The 21,520-nt window shown below is 44.7% G+C and overlaps 1 protein-coding gene across 1 annotated transcript in view; it reads right to left on the bottom strand.

Moving 5' to 3' along the window:
* Positions 1-21,520, bottom strand: part of LOC137362234 (zinc finger protein 420-like) — a 36,200-nt gene that overhangs the window by 10,147 nt on the left and 4,533 nt on the right. Inside the window, exons 2-3 of the mRNA XM_068026671.1 lie at positions 19,802-20,693; positions 5,144-5,151 (exon numbers count right to left, since the gene is read on the bottom strand). Of these exons, the coding sequence (XP_067882772.1) occupies positions 5,144-5,151; positions 19,802-20,591 (798 nt within the window). The 5' untranslated portion in view covers positions 20,592-20,693. The remainder of the gene's footprint in view (positions 1-5,143; positions 5,152-19,801; positions 20,694-21,520) is intronic.

Genomic DNA, 21,520 nt, shown 5'->3' on the forward strand with positions numbered 1-21,520 from the left:
GCTACTGACTACCCGCATTACGGAGCTGGAGCTGCAGGTGGATTCACTGTGGAGCATCCGCGATGCTGAGGACGTTGTGGATAGCACGTTTAGAGAGGTGGTCACACTGCAGGTAATGGCTGCACAGGCAGAAATGAGATGGGTGACCACCAGATGGAGTGGTAGGCGCAGACAGGTAGTGCAGGAGTCCCCTGTGGCCATCCCCCTCTCAAACAGATATACTACTTTGGATACTGTTGGGGGGAATGACCTCCCAGGGGAAAGCAGCAACAGCCAAGTTTGTGTTACCACGCATGGCTCTGCTGCACAGCAGGGGAGGAAAAGGACTGGAAGAACTATACTGATAATGGATTCTATCGTAAGGGATACAGATAGGCATTTCTGTGGTGACAAACGTGACTTCAGGATGGTATGTTGCCTCCCCGGTGCCAGGGTCAAGTTAGTCACGGAATGGCTGCAGGACATTCTGAAGGGGGGGTGAACAGTCAGAGGTCGTGGAACACATTGGTACCAACGACGGAGGTAAAAAGAAGATGAGGACCTGAAACAAGAATTTAGGGAGCTCGGTAGCAGATTAAAAAGCAGGACCTCAAAGGTTGTAATCTCTGGATTACTCCAGTGCCACATGCTAGTGAGTATAGGAATAGGAGGATAGAGCAGATGAATGCGTGGCTGAAGAGATGGTGCAGGAGGGAGGGCTTTAGCTTCCTGGATCATTGGGTCTGTTTCTGGCAAAGGTGGGACCTGTACAAGTTGGACGAACATCCTTGTTGGGAGGTTTACGAGTGCTGTTGGGGGCAGTTTAAACACATTTGGCAGAGGAATGGGATACAGAGTGGAGGTATCGGAGTGGGTGATGCTCAGTCAAATATAGAAGAGAAACTGAGTCAGTCTGTTAGGCAGAGCAAATATAGACCTGTTAAGGCACAAGTGACAAATGCAAGGCTGGATTGCATTTATTTTAATGCAAGACAGATGAATTGAGGGCGTTGATTAGCACATGGGATTATGATATTGTTGCTATCACAGAGACATGGTTGAGGGAAGGGCAGGACTGGCAACTCAATATTCCAGGCTATGGAATCTTCAGGTATGGCAGGAGAAAGGATAAAAGAGGAGGTCGCATTGCACTGTTGATCAAGGAGTCAATTACTGCAGTAAGGAGGGAAGATGTCTGACAAGGTTCTTCAAATGAGGCCAGATGAGTCAAACTTAAAAACAAAAAGGGGGCAATCACTTGGCTGGGTGTGTACTGCAGGCCTCCAAACAGTCAGGGAGAGATAGAGGAGCAGATATGTAGGCAAATCTCTGAGAGGTGTAAAAATAATGGAGTAATAATAGTAGAGGATTTCAACTTACCTGATATCAACTGGGATGGTCTTAGTGTAAAAGACTTAAAGGGGGCGGAATTCTTAAAATATATACAGGAGACTTTTTTGAGCCAGTACCTTGAAAGTCCAACAGGAAAAGGCGCAGTACTGGACCTAATCCTGGGGAATGATGCTGGACAAGTGGTAGAAGTGTCAGTGGGGGTGCATTTCGGGGATAGTGATCATAACTCTGTAAGAAAAAGACAAAGGCGGGCTGGAAATAAAAGTACTGAATTGGGGGAAGGCCGATTTCAACATGATAAAACAGGATCTGGCCAAAGTGAACTGGGAGCAGCTACTTGTAGGAAAGTCGACATCAGACCAGTGGGAGTCTTTCAGAGAGGAAATAGTGAAGGTTCAGAGGCAACATGCACCCGTAAAGGTGAAGGGGAGGACCAACAAGTCCAGGGAACTCTGGATGTCAAGGGATATAGAGGATTGGATCAGGAAAATAAAAGGAGGCTTATGGCAGATTCAAAGTGCTGAAAACAGCAGAGGTACTAGAGGAGTATAAAAAGTGTAGCGGGGGTACAAAAAAAAGGAATAAGGAGAGCAAAGAGGAGGCATGAAAAAACACTGGCAGGCACGATCAAGGAAACTGCTAAGGCATTTTCTAAGTATATTAAGGGCAAGCGGATAACCAGTGAAAGAGTGGGGCCCATTAGGGACCAAAGTGCAAATCTGTGTGTGGAGCCGGAGGACAGAGGTGAGGTTTTAAATGATTACTTTGCATCTGTTCACTATGGAGAAGGATGATGTAGGTGTAGAGATCAGGGAGGGGGATTGTGATACACTTGAACATATTAGCATTGAAAGTGAGGAAGTATTAGCTGTTTTAGCCGGCTTAAAAGTGGATAAATCCCCAGTCCCAGATGAAATGTATCCCAGGCTGTGATGTGAGGCAAGGGAGGAGATAGCAAGGGCTCTGACATAAATTTTCAGATCCTCTCTGGTCACAGGAGAGGTACCAGAGGACTGGAGGACTACGAATGTGGTGCCATTATCAAGAAGGGTAGCAGGGATAAACCAGGTACTAACAGGCCAGTGAGTCTAACATCAGTGGTTGGGAAAATATTGGAAAAAATTCTGAGGGACAGGATTAATCTCCACTTGGAGAGGCAGGGATTAATCAGGGATAGTCAACATGGCTTTGTCAGGGGGACATCGTGTCTAACGAACTTGATTGAATTTTTCAATGCAGTGACGAGGTGTGTAGATGAGGGGAAAGCAGTTGATGTAGTCTACATGGACTTCAGTAAGCTTTTGATAAGGTCCCACATGGGAGAGTGGTTAAGAAGGTCAGAGCCCATGGGATCCAGGGCAATTTGGCAAATTGGATCCAAAATTGGCTCAGTGGCAGGAGGCAGAGGGTGACGGTCGAGGGTTGTTTTTGCGAGTGAAAACCTGAGACCAGTGGTGTACCGCAGGGATCGGTACACGGACCCTTGCTGTTTGTAGTGTACATTAATGATTTAGACGTGAATATTGGAGGTATGATAAGTAAATTCGCAGTTGACACGAAAATTGGTGGTGTCGTAAATAGTGAGGAGGAAAGCCTTAGATTACGGGACGATATAGATGGGCAGAGCAGTGGCAAATGGAATTTAATCCTGAGAAGTGTGAGGTGATGCATTTTGGGAGGACTAACAAGGCAAGGGAATATACAATGGATGGTAGGACCCCAGGAAGTACTGAAGGTCAGAGGGTCCTTGGTGTACTTGTCCATAGATCACTGAAGGCAGCAGCACAGGTAGATAAGGTGGTTTGGAAGGCATATGGGATACTTGCCTTTATCAGCTGAGGCATAGAATATAAGAGCAGGGAGGTTATGGTGGAACTGTATAAAACGCTAGTTAGGCCACAGCTGGAGTACTGTGTACAGTTCTAGGCACCACACAAGAGGAAGGATGTGATTGCACTGGAGAGGGTGCAGAGAAGTATCACAAGGATGTTGCCTGGGCTGGAGCATTTCAGGTGTGAAGAGAGACTGAAAAGGCTGGGGTTGTTTTCATGAGAGCAGAGAAGGCTGAAGGGGGATATGATTGAGGTATTCAAATTTATGAGGGGCATTGATAGGTCAGATCGGAAGAAACATTTTCCCTTCTTGCAGGTGTCAATAACCAGGAGACATTTATTTTAAGGTGAGGGGCAGCAGGTTTAGAGGGGATTTGTGGAAAAAAAATTTCACCCAGAGGGTGGTTGGAATCTGAAAAGCACTGCCTGAAGAGGTGGTAGAGGCCGGAACCCTCACAACATTTAACAAGTATTTAGATGAGCACTTGAAACACCAAAGCAGACAAGACTATGGGCCAAGTGCTGGAAAATGGGATTAGAATAGTTAGGTGCTTGATGACCGGCACGGACACGATGGGCCGAAGGGCCTGTTTCTGTGCTGGATAACTCTCTGACTCTATTTCCAGCACAGGAGGAGGCCATTCTGCCCATTGTATCTGTTCATCCCATTCCAGTTGTTCCGACCTCACAGATTGTCAATATGAAAAATATGAGATCTGAATCCCCAGACCACACTAATAAATTACACAAGATTTCACATTTTCAGTCTTTTGTTTTAATAACTAAACTAAAAGAAATCCACAATTACCTAAATAGCACTTTGATTGTAAATTGTGGTGTCAGCTATTTACAAAGATATTTTCTTTACTTATTCAACACTTGAATATCTCACACCACACTGATACATTACACAGTCCTTTTTGATGACAAAATCCTTTGCAGTTACAAGTCCCAAATTCCTGCCAATGATGGGGCTGCTCCGACCTCTGGAGTGCACATCCTGTGTAATGTGCCAACTCTAGATAACCATTTGTGTAGGAAGTATCATTGGGGGAGGTGGTGACATCGGGGTAATGTCACTGGAACATGGGTTCGAATCCCACCACGGCAGATGGTGAACTTTAAATTCAATTAATAAATCTGCAATTAAAAAGCCATCTGGTTCATGAGATGGGAAATCTGCTGTCCTTACCTGGTCTGGCCTACATGTGACTCCAGATCCACAGCAATGTGGCTGACTCTGAAATGCCCTCTGAAATGGCCGAGCGAGCCTCTCCGTTGTCAAGGGCAGTTTGGGATGGGCAATAAATACTGGCCGAGCCAGCAACACCCACATCGCATGGATGAAGATAAAACAAGTTGCAGCAGCTCGAGCTCCGGTTTTCAGAGCATGAACTGCAGCTGGTGTCACTGCGGTGCATCCATGAGGTGAGAGCTTTGTGGACAGCACGTTTATAGATATGGTCACCCTGCAGCTTCAGAGTATGCAGGGAGAGAGGCAATGGGTGGCCAACTGACAGTCAAGAAGAAATAGGCAGGGAATGCAGGAGAACCCTGAGTGCATCTCACTCTCCAACCAGTATTCAGTTCTGAATACTGATGAAAGTGATGGTTCATCTAAGGAGTGCAGCCAGAGTCAAGGCCATGGCAGCACAGTTGGATCAGCTTCACAGAGGGTCACAAAGCTGACTGAGCAATAGTGATCGGAGATTTGATCGGGTAATACACAGGCGTTTCTGCAGTCGCAGACGTGAATCCAGGCTGGTGTGTGGCCTCCCTCAGGACAATGTACAGCAGGGTGCATGTACAGTCATCCTGGGCCAGAAAGCAGGAGGAGAGAATGTTGTGAATTTCTATCCTGGACTGACAGTGATGGTTTTTGTAAACTCCTTTTACAGGGGCTTAGAAGCAGGGGATATACAGATGGGGAATCACGAGCCAAACATCACATCAAGATCTGACAAAGAGTCACTCGATACATCAGGACCTGACTATCATCGGCCTTTGAATGTGGAAGGAGAAAGGTTTGTCTGTTCTGTCTGTGGGAAAAGATTTCAGGTATCAGTGAGACTGGAAAAGCACTGAGATACACAAAGCCCTGGTTAGACCACACCTGGAGTATTGTGTTCAGTTCTGGGCCCCACACCTTTGGAAGGATATAATGGCCTTGGAGGGAGTGCAGTGTAGATTTACCTGAATGATACCTGGACTCCAAGGGTTAAATTACAAGGAGAGATTACACAAATGAATCAGAGTCATTACAGCACAGAAGGAGGACAATGAGCTTTTTGATTCCATCCCAGCTCTCTGTAGAACAATCCAGTCAGTCCCATTCCCCCACTCTATCCCCGTAGTCCTGCAGGTTTATTTCCCTCAAGTGTCCATCCAATTTCCATTTGTAATCATTGATCATCTCCACTTCCACCACCCTCGTAGGCAGTGAGTTCCAGGTCATTACCACTCACTGTGTAAAAAAACTGCTTCCTCACATCCCTCCTGTATCTCAAAACCTGAATCTGTGTCCACTAATCCTTGTATCATCAGCTAATGGGAACAGCTTTTCTTGGTCTGCCTTATCTAAACCTGTCATCATTTTCAACACCTCTATCAGATCTCCCCTCAATCTCCTTTGCTCCAAGGAGAACAACACCAGCTCCTCCAACTTCACCTTGTAGTTAAATTCTCTCATCTCAGGAACCATTCTGATAAATCTCTGCACCCTCTGAAGGACCTTCACATCCTTCCAAAAGTGTGGTGACCAGAACTGGATGCAATACTCTAGTTGTTGCCTAACCAGAGCTTTATAAATGTTCAGCATAACTTCCTTCCTTTTGTGTTCAATACCTCTATTTATGAGGCCCAAGATCCCATTTGCTTTGCCAACTGTTCCCTCAATACATCCTTCCACTTTCAGTGATCTCTGCACATGAACCCTCAGGTCCCTCTATCCCTGCAAACTCTTTAGAACTGTACCATTAAGTGTATGTTGCCTCTCCCTATTCCTTCTGCCAGAATGAATCACCTCACTGTGAGGGTTGTAGTCCCTGGAATTCAGAAGATTAAGGGGTGATTTAATCAAAGTTTTCAAGATATTAATTGAAACTGATAGGGTAGATAGAGAGAAACTCTTCTCCATCACCTGCAATACTCGGCAGCATCGTCTAAAACATGGAGCCAGAACTTTCATTAATCCACCCCTGGGCCCAGTGAACCTGCGCATTAATCCACCCAGGCTGAATGTGCACAGAATTACAGCCCAGAAACAGGCCGTTCAGCCCCTCTCGTCTGTGCTGCTGTTTATAATCCACATGAGCCTCCTCCCAATCTGATTACCTTGTCCCACTCTGTCCCCATATCCCTCTATTCCCTTCTCCCTCATAAATGTATTGAGCCTCCCCTTAAACACATCATTGTTATCACCTTCAACCACTCCACGTGGCAGTGAGTTCCACATTCTCACCACTGTCTGAGTAGAGAAATTCCTCCTAAGTTCTCTATTTGACCTGTTAATGTCTGTCTTATATTGCTGCCCCCTTGTTCTGACTGACTGATAATTTTAAAGACCTCTATCAGATCTCCTCCTCGTCTTCTCTTTTCCGGAGAAAGGATCCCCAGCCTGCTCAATCTTGCTGGATAGTAACATCCTCTCTGGTGACATCTTTGTAAATCTATTCTGCACTTTCTTCAGTCTTCAATATCCTTTTTTAATCTGGAGACCAGAACTGCTCACAGTCCTTCTAAGTGAGGTTCTCTATAAATGTAACATTCCCTCCCTGCTGTTACATTGTATTCCTCGAGATAAGAACATCAGCTCTTTCTTTGCTCTCTTATCGACTTGTGTTGCTCCTTTTAGTGATTTATGTGACTCTGTTCCCAGATCTCTCTGCTCCATTTAAGTTCTTACATTCGAACCAATAACTGGCCTCCTTATTCCTCCTCCCAAAATGAACCAGTTCACATTTCACTATGTTGAATTTCATTTCCCATTTATCTGTCCAGTCTGCCAGCCTGTTTATGTCTTCCTGGATTTCAATGCACTCCTCCTCATTATTAGTTCTATCATCCAGTTTGGTGTCAACTACAAGTTATGAAAACATCCCTCTAATTCCTGAGTCCAAATGTGGGTGAAGAACAGAATTCCCAGTGCACTTCACACTATAGTTGATGTCCCGGGCACTCGGGTTTCTGTATAATTTATTTAATAATTTTCTCCATTGTCTCTCTGACCCTGATCTCAATGGGATGACACAAAATCATCCATTCAATATTTGGAGCTTTCAGTAGAGGATTCATTACCCAGGACTCCCGTGATAAGGGTCAGTCCCTTATCAATGACCACAGGGGCTGAGTGCATTGGCGTGGGATCGAACTGTGCACTGAGCATGTCCAGCATAGGTAATGGAGATGGACTGAGATGGACCAGGTGGATCGGGAGGTGAGAGGAGATTGTGGGTACAGGGGAGGAATTGGAGCCATGGGTGGGCTGGGAGGCTTCATATACACCTGGGGTAGGCCAAGAGGCCCCGTGTTTACCTCCTGGTGACAGGTCCGGGGGAGAGGGGTCACTGGCTGCCATCTTGGACAGGGCGGGGTCAGGGTGCAAGCACAGCCATCTTGGTGAGGGCACAGTGAGCGAACAGGACCTCACAAACACTTTTCCCAACTGGGTCCGAGTGCCCAGGAGATGGGGCATCCTGGACAATAGGGTTTTAAGCAGCTTCACCCACTCTCAGGCTGCATGTGATGTTTGCAGCCTTTAAGAGTCCATGGGCCATGTATATATTCAGTGTAAGAGGTTACAGCCCCTGTATCGTTACCTGAAGGGGCTGCTCCTCAAATTAGAATCCTGAAAATTTACAGTACGGAAGGAGGCCATTCGGCCCAGCATGTCTTCGTTGGCTGACAAGGAGCCATCCAGCCTAATCCCGCTTTCCAGCTCTTGGTCCATAGTGTTAAGATCCTCTATTTTTTTTCCAAGAAGAATGCAGTGTGCCTTTAAGGCTGGAAAAGGAGCAGTGCTGCTTTAAGGCAACAAGCTCCAGAGACTGAGTCGAAGAATGTATTCTCGTTGCCCCGGGATACAGCCACTCAGACTGAAGATCGAGAGATACATTGTTTCCAATTGACATTTGAAACTAGTTGAAAAACTGGCTTTTGAGACACCGTTAACAGAGACCGACACAGATGATCATCCAGCATATACTGAAGGAAAAAAGAGCTCTCTCTTGGTTTATTTAAACCAGAATTCTGATATCAAGCCAGATTACTTTCTTAAAAGAAAATAACCAATTCCTTTCACGACTCAACTGAAATTGTTGAAATTTATCACTGGAAAAGAGCAGCATCAATTCAACTGCTGAACTAGACTGGACTGTTCTACTGTTGAAGAACCTTTTATTTTCTCACCCCCCTCCCCCCCCCCCCACCCAGTTCAGATGGCTGTGAAGACTTCCAAGCAACCTTGGACTATTCCACATAGGAAGGTTTCACTTCAGCAGGATCATAAATATGCAAAGACACTATTTTTTCTGTTTTAACTGTTTATATGTTATTATTTAAGAATTTAGTTTTTCTAATTAAACAGTTAATTTGTTGATGTAAAGACACCTGGTTTGGTTAGCCTTATTCGGGGGTTAATAGATGGTACAATTTGGCTGGATCTTTCTTTAATTTGGAATGTTTAAAATGTCAGGCGATCTGTGAGGGACGGGACTGAATCAACAGTGTGTTTCTCCCACCACTATCAAAACTGTATATTTTGATTGTGGGGCTTTGACTTGAGCAGTCGGTCGTAACAATACCCTTGTAGGTTAGGGCACTTCACGTGAATATCCAAGTACTTTTTAATTGTTTTGAAGGTTTCTGCCTCTACCACCCTCCCAGGCAGTGAGTTGCAGATCCCCACCGCCCTCTGGCTGAAAACATTTAACCTCAAATCCCTTTTAAATTTCCTACCTCTTCCCCAAAATCTATGCCCCTGGTTATGGACCCCTCAGCCAAGGGGAATAGGTCCTTCCTATCCACTCTATCTAGACCCCTCATCATTTTCTGCACTTCAATTCGGTTTCCTTTCAGCCTCCTCTATTCCAAAGAAAAAAACCCTCACCTATCCAATATTTCCTCAGAACTAAAATTCTCCAATCCAGACAACATCCTTGTAAATCTCCTCTGTACCGTCTCTAATACAACCACATCTTTCCTACAGTGCGGTGACCAGAACTGTACACAGTCCTCCAGCTGTGTCCTAACCAGTGTTTTATACATTTTCAGCAGAACCTCCATGCTCTTATATTCTCTGCCTTGGCTAATAAAGTCAAGTATCCCTTACGCCTTATCTACCTGCCCAGCCATATTCAGGGTTCTGTGAACGCGCACTCCAAGGTCCCTCTGTTCCTTTATACTTCTCAATATCCTACCATTTATTGTGTATTCCCTTGCCTTGTTAGCTGTCTCCAAATGCATTACCTCACACTTCTCCGGATTGAATTCCATTTGTCACTATTCTGCCCACCTGACCAGTCCATTGATATCTTCCTGCAGTTTACAGCTTTCTTCTTCATTATCAACCACATGGTCAATTTTTGTATCATCTGCAAACTTTTTAATCAAACCCCTACATTCAAGTACAAACCATGGATATATAGAACAAAAAGCAAAGGACCGAGTACTGATCCCTGTAGAACCTCACTGAAAACAGCCTTCCAGTCACACAAACACTCATCAACCATTACTCTTTGCTTCCTGCCTCTGAGTCAATTTTGACTCCAACTTGCTGTTTTGCTTTTATTTTCATGACCAGTCTGCCTTGTGGGACCTTATCAATGGCCTTGGTTACAGTTTAACCCCATTCTCCTAATCTCTGGCCACTCGGTGTGGAGGTGGGGTGGGGAGTTTGGAGGATCTTTTCCGGGACCTGCTCTTGGGCCTGGTTAAAACACCACCCACACCCACAGCCCTTTCGATGACCTGCCCTTCCAAAACCCCCCAGTCCCCCCAATGCCCTCCTCTCCCTCACCTCATCCACCCCAAACCCACCCAGGTTTGTATCTATCTTGTATATTTAAACACTCAGTTCTCACCTTCTCCATCTCTCTCTCCCTCTCGCTCAGGCTGAGAAGCAATGTGTAGGTCCAGGATGCACAGGGACCATGTTGGGAGTGGGGGTGTCACTTTCGCTGCTGCCCTGTCTTCCGTGGTCCTGTCCGTGCCGGGGTGGCCTTCTGCAACCGGTGGACACCTCAGGATACAGAGTGTCTCGTGGACACTGGGAGCAATGTTCTGGTTTAGTTGGGAAGGTTCCCTTTGCTTCTGTTACAATTTGTTGCTTATTTTGGCTTCTTTTAGTTTGAAGGGATCACATTTTTGGGGGAAACAAGAGAGGAAAGAATGTTCCATAGAAACTAGAACTGTCTGTTCTGAATTTCTATCCTGGACTGACAGTGCTGACTTTTGTAAACTCCTTTTACAGGTTATTAGAAGGGGAGGATTTACTGACGGGAAATTGAAACCAAACATCACATCAAGATCTGACAGAAACACTCGATTCATCAGGACCTGAATATCATCGGACTGAGAATGTGGAAGGAGAAATGTTTGTCTGTTCTGCCTGTGGGAAAAGATTTCAAACATCAGTGTGACTGGAAAAGCACTGAGACACACACACACACCCGAGTGAGAGTGTTCCAGTGACTGACTGTGGAAAGAGTTTTAACCAGTTACACAGCCTGAGAAAACATCACACCATTCACAGCGGGGAGAAACTGATCACGTGTTCTGTGTGTGGACAAGGCTTCAACTGATCATCCAACCTGGAGAGACACAAGGACACCCTCACCACGGAGAAACCATGGAAATGTGGGGACTGTGGGAAGGGATTCAGTTCTCCATCAAAGCTGGATATTCATTAACGCAGTCACACTGGGGAGAGGCCGTTCACCTGCTCAGTGTGTGGGAAGGGATTCAGTCAGTTATCCCACCTGCTGACACACCAGCAAGTTCACACTGGGGAGAGGCCGTTCACCTGCTGTGTGTGTGGGAAGGGATTCACTCAGTTATCCCACCTGCTGACACAGCAGAGAGTTCACAAGGGTAGGTTGGAGAAGTTGGGGTTGTTCTCCTTGGAGCAAAGGAGATTGAGGGAAAATTTCATCGAAATGTACCAAATTCTGACAGACTTTGATAAATTAGACAAAGAAAAACTGCTCCCATGAACTAATGGTACAAGAACTAGGGAACACAGATTGAAGGTTTTGAGGAAGAGTTGAAGCAGGAATGTGAGGAAGAACTTCTTCTGCAGCAAGTGGTTCTGACCTGGAACTCGCTGCCAATGTGTGTGGTGGAAATGGAAATAATCAATGATTTTCAAAGGAAACTGGATGGTCACTTTAAGGAAATAAACTTGCATGGCTATGGGCTGATGTGGGGCAGTGGGACTGAGTGGATTGCTCCCTGGAGAGCTGACATGGAATTGATGGGCCAAATGGCCTTGTTCTGTGCAGTAAATGATGCTGTGTCTATTTGACTGTGTTTTGCGACAGGATATTCCAGCTCTCCACTGTGGGATTCTCAGTATGAACAGGATTCGGAGTGGGGAGGACCCACTATCGATGGTTTACTAGAAATGTTAAAGGTCATATCAAAATTAAAGGAAAAGCATATAATTGCACAAAGATGGGTGGCAGATCAGAATGTTGGACAGAATGTAGAAAAACAGCAAAGAATGACTAAAAGATTGATAAGGAGTGCAAATTGTAAACAGAGTCTGGAGGTATGTGTTTGCTGAGTGGTGAGTTCAGTGAAGGGGAGAGGAGGTGCTCCTTTTTTCTACTTTTTCTGTCCTCCAGTATTTGGTTCTTGTTTCTGTGCAGTGGAAGGAGCTGGTTGGTTGAGTAACTGGTCAGATATTCTCCTTCTAAATAGTCGGTTAAGTTAAGGTCTGGCACAGCAGCTTGGCTGAGTACAAAGCACAGCTTGTGACATGTGGGATGTCGTGGATGCACCATGTGTCCTAGACAAACACATCTGCAGGAAGTGTCACCGGCTGCACAAGCTTGAGCTCTAGGGTTTGGATCTCGAGCAGTGGCTGGAGTCACTGTGGTGCATCCACAATGCAGAGAACTACATGGATAGCAGGTTTAGGGAGGTGATCACACCACAGGTTAGGAGCATGCAGGAGGATAAGGAATGGGTAACCCACAGACAGTCTAAGAGAACCAGGCAGGTAGTGCAGGAGTCCTCTGATATGATCTCACTTGCTAATCGGCTTTCCATTTTCGATACTGGTGAGGGTGATGGTTCCTCAGAGGAGTGCAGACAGAGCCACGTTTGTCAGGTGGCTCAGCTGCACAGGAGGGGTGGAGGAAGAGTGGAAGAGCAGTCGTGATGGGGCATTCATTAGTCAGGGGAACACAGAAGTCTTTCTGCAGCTGTAGATCGAACTCCAGGATGGTGTGTTGCCTCCCTGGTGCCAGGATCAAGGATGTCACTGAACGGCTACAGGACATTTATCTGGGGGAAGGTGAACAGCCAGAGGTCGTGGTCCACGTTGGCACCATTAACGTCGATGGAAAGGGTAAATGAGGTCCTGACAACAAATTTTATGGAACGAGGAAGGAGATTAAAAAAGCAGGGCCTCAAAAGCAGTTATCTCAGGATTACTCCCACTCCCATGTGCAAGTGAGCATCGGAATAGGAGAATTGACTGATTAAACAGGTGATTGGAGAACTGGTGTGGGAAGGAGGGCATCAGATTTCTGAGGCACTGGGACAGGTGGGACCCATACAAGATGGACGGGTTGCATCGAAGCAGCATTGGGACTAATATCCTCACAGGGAGATTACTCGTGCTGTTGGGGAGGGTTTAAACTAGATTGGTAAGGGGATGGAAACCTGAGAGGGAGTTCCAATTGGAGGGAAGCAAAACTGGTAACTTGTCAGGGGTATGGGAACCAGGGAAAAATATCAGACCGGAACACCAAGGTGCACAGAATACTGGGAGAGATAGTTAGCACTGGAGTAGGGAATAGCAAGTTATAAGGTGGGGTCAGAGTCAGGGATAAAGTAATAAAGTCTAAATCAGGGTTAATGTGCATGTATGTGAATGCACAGAGTGTGGTTAATAAGATTGGTGAGGTACACGTGCAGATTGCCATGTGGAAATATGATGTGGCGAGAACAGAGACCTGGCTCAAAGAAGGGCAGGACTGGGTGTTAAATATTCCTGGATACAAGGTGTTCAGGAAAGAAAGGAAAGGGAAACGGGCGGTGGAGTATTGATAAATGAGAACATTGCAGTGTTGGAGAAAAAGGATGTCCCATTGGTGTCGATAAAAGAATCAATTTGGCTGGAACGAAGGAACAAAAAAGGTGCATTTACATTGCTCAGTGTTGTCTACAGGCCACCAGCTCGTGGGAAGAACGTGGAGGAGAAAAAATGCAATGGAATTACAGAGAGGTGCAAAAATTATCGGGTCGTCATAATGGGGGACTTTAATTATTCAAACATATAGTGGGATAGTAGTAGTGTAAAGGGCAGTGAGGGACTAGTGTTCTGAGAGTTGTTCAGGAAAATTTTCTACAACAGTATGTTGCTAGTCCAATGAGAAAGGAGGCATTCCTGGACCTGGTTCTTGAGAATGAGGTGGGCCAAGTCGATCAATTATCAGTAGGGGAGCATGTCGGGGAGATTGATCATTGTATCATAAGATTTAGGCTGACCATCGAAAAGGATAAAGAACAATCCAGAGTAAGAGTAATTAACTGGGGGAAAGACAACTTCAATGGGGTAAGAATGGAGCTGGCTGAGTAAATGAGATTCAAAAGTTGCCAGGAAATCTGACAGCTGAACAATGGGTAACCTTCAAAAAAGAGAGAGTTCGGGCACAGTCAACATATGTTCCCTCGAAGTGGAAAGGTAGGGCAAATAAATCCAGAGCTCCCTGGATTATAAAAGAGGTAGAGATTACGATAAAGAAAAAGGGTGCTGTTTTCCTTGAAGAGAAGGCTGAGAGGTGATTTGATCGAGGTATTCAAAATCACGAGAGGTCTGGACAGAGAATCATACCTAACAGACAATGTCCCAGACACTGCCATCACCATCCCTCGGTGTCCCACCAGCAGGACAGACCCAGCAGAGGTGACGGCAGTGTTACACAGTCAGGAGGGAGTTGCCCGAGACGTCCTCAACATGGGCTCCGGACCCCATGATGTCTCATGGCATCAGGTCAAACAGAGTAGATGGAGAGAAATTGTTCGCACTGGTGAAAGGATCGAGGACGAGAGGGAACAGATTTAAAGTAATTGGGAAAAGAAACAAAAATAACATGAGGAAAAACTTTTCCAGCCAGCGAGTGGTTAATGTGTGGAATGCACTGTCTGAGAGTGTGGTGGAGGCAGGTTTAATTGAAACATTTCAAAGGGAATGAGACAGTTTTATGAAAAGGAACTAATGGAGCTGCGGGCTGACAGGTCCCGGATGCTGATGGATTCATCCTCGGGCTTTCAAAGAGAAGCAAATGAGGGAGGAACTGCGCAGAATCTGTCCTCCTGTTCCGCCCCCTCTTCCTATTGGCCCGCAGCTGCAGTCAATCAACAGGACATTGTGAGCGCACAGGTCAGAGGTTCAGCGCCGGGTGCGCAGGCGTATTGCGGACTAGTGTTTGGAGCGAGTGAGTGATGGCGGCGGAGTGACACAGTGTGTGTTATTTTAATGATAATCTGAACCTCAAGAAACAAACCACCCTAAAGAGTGAAATAAGGCTCGTTGGCTCCTGTTATCTGGGCTGTTTGAGCTGGACAAGGCCTGACCCAGCACTAACAGGACAGTATAAGTCCACTGGGAGATGACATAAGGCTGAATTCAGACTCAAATACATCACTTTCATGAAATAATTAGTTGAGAAAGGGTTCATTAATAACCTTGTAGTAAAGAGGCCTCGAGGGGAGTGCAACCATTATATGGTCGAATTTTATATTGAGTTTTAAAGTCATTTAGTTTGGGACAATACTGGGGTCTTGCGTCTAAACAAAGCAAACTTCGCAGGATGAGGGGCGAGTTGGCTAAAGTAGATTGGGACACTACATCAAAAGATATGATGGTAGATAAGCAATGGCTTGCATTTTAAGAATTAATCCATAATTTGTAACAAATGTACATTCCTTTAAGTCACAAAAATCCCATAGAAAAAGTGGTCCAACCATGGCTAACAAGAGGAGTTGGAGGTAGCATTAGATTGAAGGAAGAGACTTATAATGATCCCCCAAAAAGTGGTATGCCTGAGGATTGGATGGATTTTAGAATTCTGCAAAGGAGGATCAAGAATTTAATAAGGAAAAAAAATCTGAGTGCAGATTAACAAGAGACATAAAAACAGATTGTAAATGTTTCTATACCTATAGAAATAGGAAGAGATTAGAGAAAGGAAATGAGGGCCCATTGGAGAGAGACAGTTGAAATTAAAATGGGGAATAGGGAAACGGCAGAGACATTAAACAAATGATTTGTATCTGTCTTCATGGTGGAAAACACAAAAACATTCCAGAAATAGGAAACCAAGTGTCTCGAGAATGAGGAACTGAAAGAAATCAGTATAAGTAAAGAAATAGGAATGGAAAAATTAAAGGGACTAAGTGGCAACAAATCCCCCGGACCTGACAACCTTCATCCTCAGGTTTTAAAAGAGGTAGCTGCAGAAATAGTGGATGCATTGGTTTTGATCTTCCAGAATTCCATAGATTCTAGAGCAGTTCCCAAGGATTGAAAGGGAGCAAACATAAACTTGCTATTCAAGAAAGCAGAAAGAGAGAAAATGGGGAACTATCAGCCAATTAGCCTCACATCAGTTGTAGGCAAAATGTTAGAATGTATTATTCGGGGAAATGGTAACAGGACACTTAGAAAATCATAATATGATTAAGCAGAGACAACATGGACTTGTGAAAGAGAAATCACGTTTAACAAATCTTGTAGTTTCTTGAGGATGTAACTAGTAAGGTGAATAAGGTGGAAGCAGTAGTTTATTTGGATTTTGAAGAAGCAAGAAGCTTTTGATAAGGTGCCACACCAGAGGTTATTACACAGTTGGGACTCATGGGATTGAGTTAATATATTAGCATGGATTGAGATTGGTTAATGGACAGAAAGCAGGCAGTAAGAATAAATGGGTCATTTTCAAGTTGGCAAGCTGTAACTAGTAGGGTATAGTAAGGATCTGTGCTTGGGCCTCAGCTATTTACACTCGATAGAAATGGCTCAGATGAAGGGATTGAGTGCAATGTATGCAGGTTTGCTGATGATACAAAGTTCGGAGGGAAAGCAAGAAATGAGGAAGACAGAAAGAGGCTTCAGAGGGATACAGACAGGTTGGGTGGGTGAGTGGGTAAGAACATGGCAGATGGATTACAATACGGTGAAGTTATCCACTTTGATAAGAAAAATTAAAAAAAAACAATTTTTAAAATGTATGTTGAGAAACTGAGAAATGTTTGCATTCAGACCAAGGTGGGAGTAATGCACTGTTAATTCAGTCCCACTGCTTCACAGGTCACAGCGTATTAGTAAAGTTTCCCACCTACTAGAAATTAGCCAAATTAAACACTTTATTTATCCCCTAGAATAAAGCACACAAAACCAGATTTCTTCAAACAACAACAAAATTAACTATTTATTAATAAACTAAATCTTAAACAATAATGGGATGAATCAATGCATATATATTAAAAAAAACTTCTTATTCTTCCCAAGCCTCATGCACACATACATATTCAAAAACCAGTTAACTGGGGAGAAAGAGTTTTTGGTGTTCAACTGTTTCTTCGGAATAATAAAATCGGTGGTGGTCTGGTAGGATATTTTGAAATCGGTGAGGTGGCCCAGAGTTGAAATGTCAGAAGCCACTCAAAGTCTCTCCAGGCAAGTTTGTTGAGCAGTCTGTGATGAGTTGACGGTCAAGGCAATTCGTCTACAGCAGGCATCACACAGATCTTTCAGCAAAAGGTATAGCAACAGGTCTACTTAAATTATAAAGTAGCAGTCCAGCAATAGTAGCTTTCTTGAGATTTCAGGATCTCCCAAAATGCACATGAGTAACAGGAATCACTCTTGAGACAGAGATTTTTCAGAGACTGGAGGCAATAGGAATTTGCTACCTTTAACAATGCAGGGCTTCCTCTCAGCAAAGGAGCCTTTCTCCACAGACAGTAGCAACTCCTCTTTCTCTGGGTCTTTTCCTCTCCAGGCAGAACACAGACATAACTCAAATGTGGAATTTTGTTCCACAAGAGATGCCTTCTTTTCAGGGAGAGGTCTTTTTCGAGTCTGCCAAAAAACACAAGTCCCAGCCAGTTTGTTCTGCCTCCTGCCTGCCCAGCACTGATCTTTCACAAAGCAAAGTGAAATTGAACTCTTAACAATGTAATGTGACCTATCATTTTCCTTGCTGTTGTTGCTTGGAAACAGGTTGCCTTGGAGACTGTGCCCCACCCAGTTCAGCATTCAATTTTCTCAGTCTTGCAAAACACAGAACTCCAAGTTTTTTCCTTTGTTAAAAGCAAAGCACATGTAACAGTGTCCTTGTACATGAATCACAGGAAGCTAACATAGAAGTACAGCGAGCAATTAGGATAGCAAATAGTATGTTAGCTTTTGTTACAAAGGGATTAGGGTAGAAGAGTAAAGAAGTCTTACGACAATTATACAGGACATTGGTGAGGCCCCACCTGGAGCAGTGTGTGCAATTTTGGTCTCCTTGCTAAGGAATGACATACCACCATTGAGGGAATGCAATGAAGGTTCACTAGTCTGGTTCCTGGGATTGTTTTATTTATTCATGGTCTGTGGGTGTTACTGAAATGGCCAGCATTTATTGCCTATCCCTAATTGCCCCTGAGAAGGTGGTGGTGAGCTACTTCCTTGAATATAACTGAGTGACTAGTTAGGCCATTTCATCGTGTAGTTCAGAGTCAACCACATTTCTGTGGGTCTGGAGTCAGACCAGATCGGGTAAAGGACAGTAGATTTCCTTCCCTGAAGGAAATTAGTGAACCAGGTGGATTTTTAGGACAATCCGTAGTTTCATGGTCACCAATATTGATCCTCGCTTTTTAATTGCAGTGGTGGGATTTGAATTCATGTCTCAGCATCATTAGTCCAGGCCTCTGGATTACTAGTTCAGTAACAGAACCACTATTGTACAGCACCCCCACTATGCTCCATCTCCTCCTATGAGGAGAGATTGAGTAGATTAGACCTATATTCCCTGGGGTTGAGAAGAAGGAGATGTGATCTGACTGAAACATCAATCCTTAAGGGACTTGGCAGGGTCGATGCTGAGAAAATGTTTCCCCTGTCTGGGCAATCTAGAACACCGGGTCACTGTCTCAGGATAAGGGATAAGACATTTAGGACTGAAATGAGGAGAAATTTCTTCACTGAAAGGGTTGTGAATCTTTGGAATTGTCTTCCCCAGGGAGCAGTGGATGCTCAGTCATTGAGTATATTTAAGACAGAGATTGATAGATTTTTGGGTACTAACGGAATTAAGGGATATGGGGATAGTGCGGGAAGGTGGAGTTGAGAAGATCAGCCATGATCTTGGTGAATGGCAGAGCAGGTTCAAAGGGCCAAATGGCCTCCTCCAGCTCCTATTTCTTATGTTCATTAAACCTCAGTCTGGTTCCTCTCGAGCTGCTGAGTGAGTGAATTAAATCTTTCTTGACAAATCACCAAGATACCAGATGACAAGTCATGACCGAAACATCATTTATTGGTTACAAATCACAACTTAGTTAAATCTGGACACACAGACACTTTATAAACATGGAAAACACATTTAAATGTAATCAGAGTTATCCAGCAGTTCAGCACTAATAGGGAGAGTATTTCACAAAACAAGTAACAAAGATTAACCAGACGATTCAGTGATTGACTGTAAATCAACACTAATGGATGCTGAGTATTAATTACAGCAGGGACCGGAGTCTGAGCTTATAAATTGGTGAGTTTACTTGAAGAGCAATTCCTTCACTATCTGACACGTTAACAGTTGTGAACAGCCTGTCTGTCCAACAGCTCCAGTCTACGAGTGCTAAGAAACACACAGAGCTTAAACAGCCTCATTCTTGAGCTAAAGAACAGACTTTCTCCTGTCAATATAGAGCTACAGGATTGGCCTGTGATCTGTTTATTGTTCATCTTTTGTTCAGTACATTTACTGAGTGGATTTAAATTGAAAATGAGGTTTGAAGACATGATGGTCTATTCACACATGAATGAGAGATGCTGTGGGCCAGACGCTCAGTCCAAGAGGAGCAACTGACATCAGAAATAAACCCCAACTGTCAGAATAAACATGGTTCAGTCTGGATATGATTAACAGCAGCAACAGCAGAATCCAACCCCTGTAATTATCTGTGAACTCGCTGGTGTCTCAGTAGATAGGATGGCTGAGTGAATCCCTTCCTGCACACGGAGCAGATGAATGACCTCTCCCCAATGTGAATGAACTGGTGTGTCACCAGGTGGGATGACTGAGTAAATCTCTTCCCACATACGGAGCAGGTGAATGGCCGCTCTCCAGTGTGAACTCGCTGGTGCGTCAGCCGAGCAGTTGAATCAGCAAATCCCTTCCCACACTCAGAGCAGGTGAATGGCCTCTCACCAGTGTGAACTCGTGTGTGTTTCACCAGCTGGAATGAAGTAGTGAATCCCTTCCCACACTCGGAGCAGGTGAATGGCCTCTCCCCAGTGTGAATTCGCTGGTGTATCAGCAGGGTGGATGAATGAGTGAAACCCTTCCCACAATCAGAGCAGGTGAATGGCCTCTCCCCAGTGTGAATTCGTTGGTGTGTCAACAGGTTCCCTGACAGAGAGAATCTCTTCCCACACTCGGAGCAGGTGAATGGCCTCTCCCCAGTGTGAACTCGCTGGTGTCTCAGCAGGGCGGATGAACGAATGAATCCTTTCCCACAATCATTGCAGGTGAATGGCCTCTCCCCAGTGTGAACTCGTTGGTGTGTCAGTAGGGCGCATAAATGAATGTATCCCTTCCCACACTCAGTGCAGGTGAACGGCTTCTCCCCAGTGTGAATTCGCTGGTGTGTCTGCAGGTTTGATAACTGAGTGAATCCCTTCCCACACTCAGTGCAGGTGAATGGCCTCTCCCCAGTGTGAACTCGTTGGTGTGCGAGTAGGGAGGATGACTGAGTGAATCCCTTCCCACATTCAGTGCAGATGAACGGCCTCTCCTCAGTTTGACTGTGTTGATGAGTTTCCAGCTCAGACGTGTAATTTAATTCTTTCTCACGGTCCCCACATTTCCACAGCTTCTCCCCAGTGTTACTACACTTGTGTACCGACAGGCCAGCTGATCGGCTGAAGCCCCGTCCACACACAGAACACGTGTACGGTTTCTCCACACTTTTTGCTTCCATGATCAAAGGCCGATGATATTCAGATCCTGATGAATCGAGTGACTGTCACATCTTGAGGTGATGTTTGATTTTCCTGTCCGTAAATCCTCCCTTTCTAATACCCTGTAACATGAAGTTACAACAGGAAAAAGGGAGTGAGAGAACACCTACAAAAACACAAAGACAAGTTGTGAAATTGAGCTGAATGAATCTGGTAATTTGTGGGACCACAACAGAGACCCAGTGACCAGGACAGAAAATCATTGACTCATGAATTTTATTCTCACTCTGCACACAGGGGCTGGAGAACTGAACCCAGCCACAGTAGAGAGAGGGAGAAAACTGGCAGAGGAGGAAAGAAATGGTGCAGATGGTGCCATGGGGTTGGATTTTAGCACAGGGAGGAGGGAGAGTGTGTGGGACTGCGATTTACAGCTTTGGGGAAACAAGAGAGGAATAAAATGTTCCATAGGATCTCGAATTGTCTGTTCTGAATTTCTATCCTGTACTGACAGTGATGACTTTTATTACCTCCTTTTACAGGGGATAAGGAGAGGATTTACACACATTGATTTGATGCTCACTCTGCACACAGGGGCTTTCGCACCATCTCTCCTGAAGGTGCTGGGGTCACTGTTTACATCCCACTGAACTGTAAGAAAGAATATCTTATTAGATGATATTAAAGATAGTATTATATTATAATAATATAACGAGAGGCCGTTCACCTGCTCCGTCTGTGGGAAGGAATTTAATCGATATCCAAAATGCTGAGACACCAGTGAGTTCACAAGTGACTGTAGCTGTTGCATTCTGTAATTATTGCTGCTGTTAATCACATCCAGGACTGAACCATATTCATTCTGACAGTGGGGTTTATATCTGCTGTGTTAATATTCTTTATAGCTGGGGTGGAGTTTAATATTCCAGCAACTGATTTGCTTTACTTT

Source organism: Heterodontus francisci, unplaced genomic scaffold, assembly GCF_036365525.1.
Source record: "Heterodontus francisci isolate sHetFra1 unplaced genomic scaffold, sHetFra1.hap1 HAP1_SCAFFOLD_526, whole genome shotgun sequence".
Taxonomy (NCBI): Eukaryota; Metazoa; Chordata; class Chondrichthyes; order Heterodontiformes; family Heterodontidae; genus Heterodontus; species Heterodontus francisci.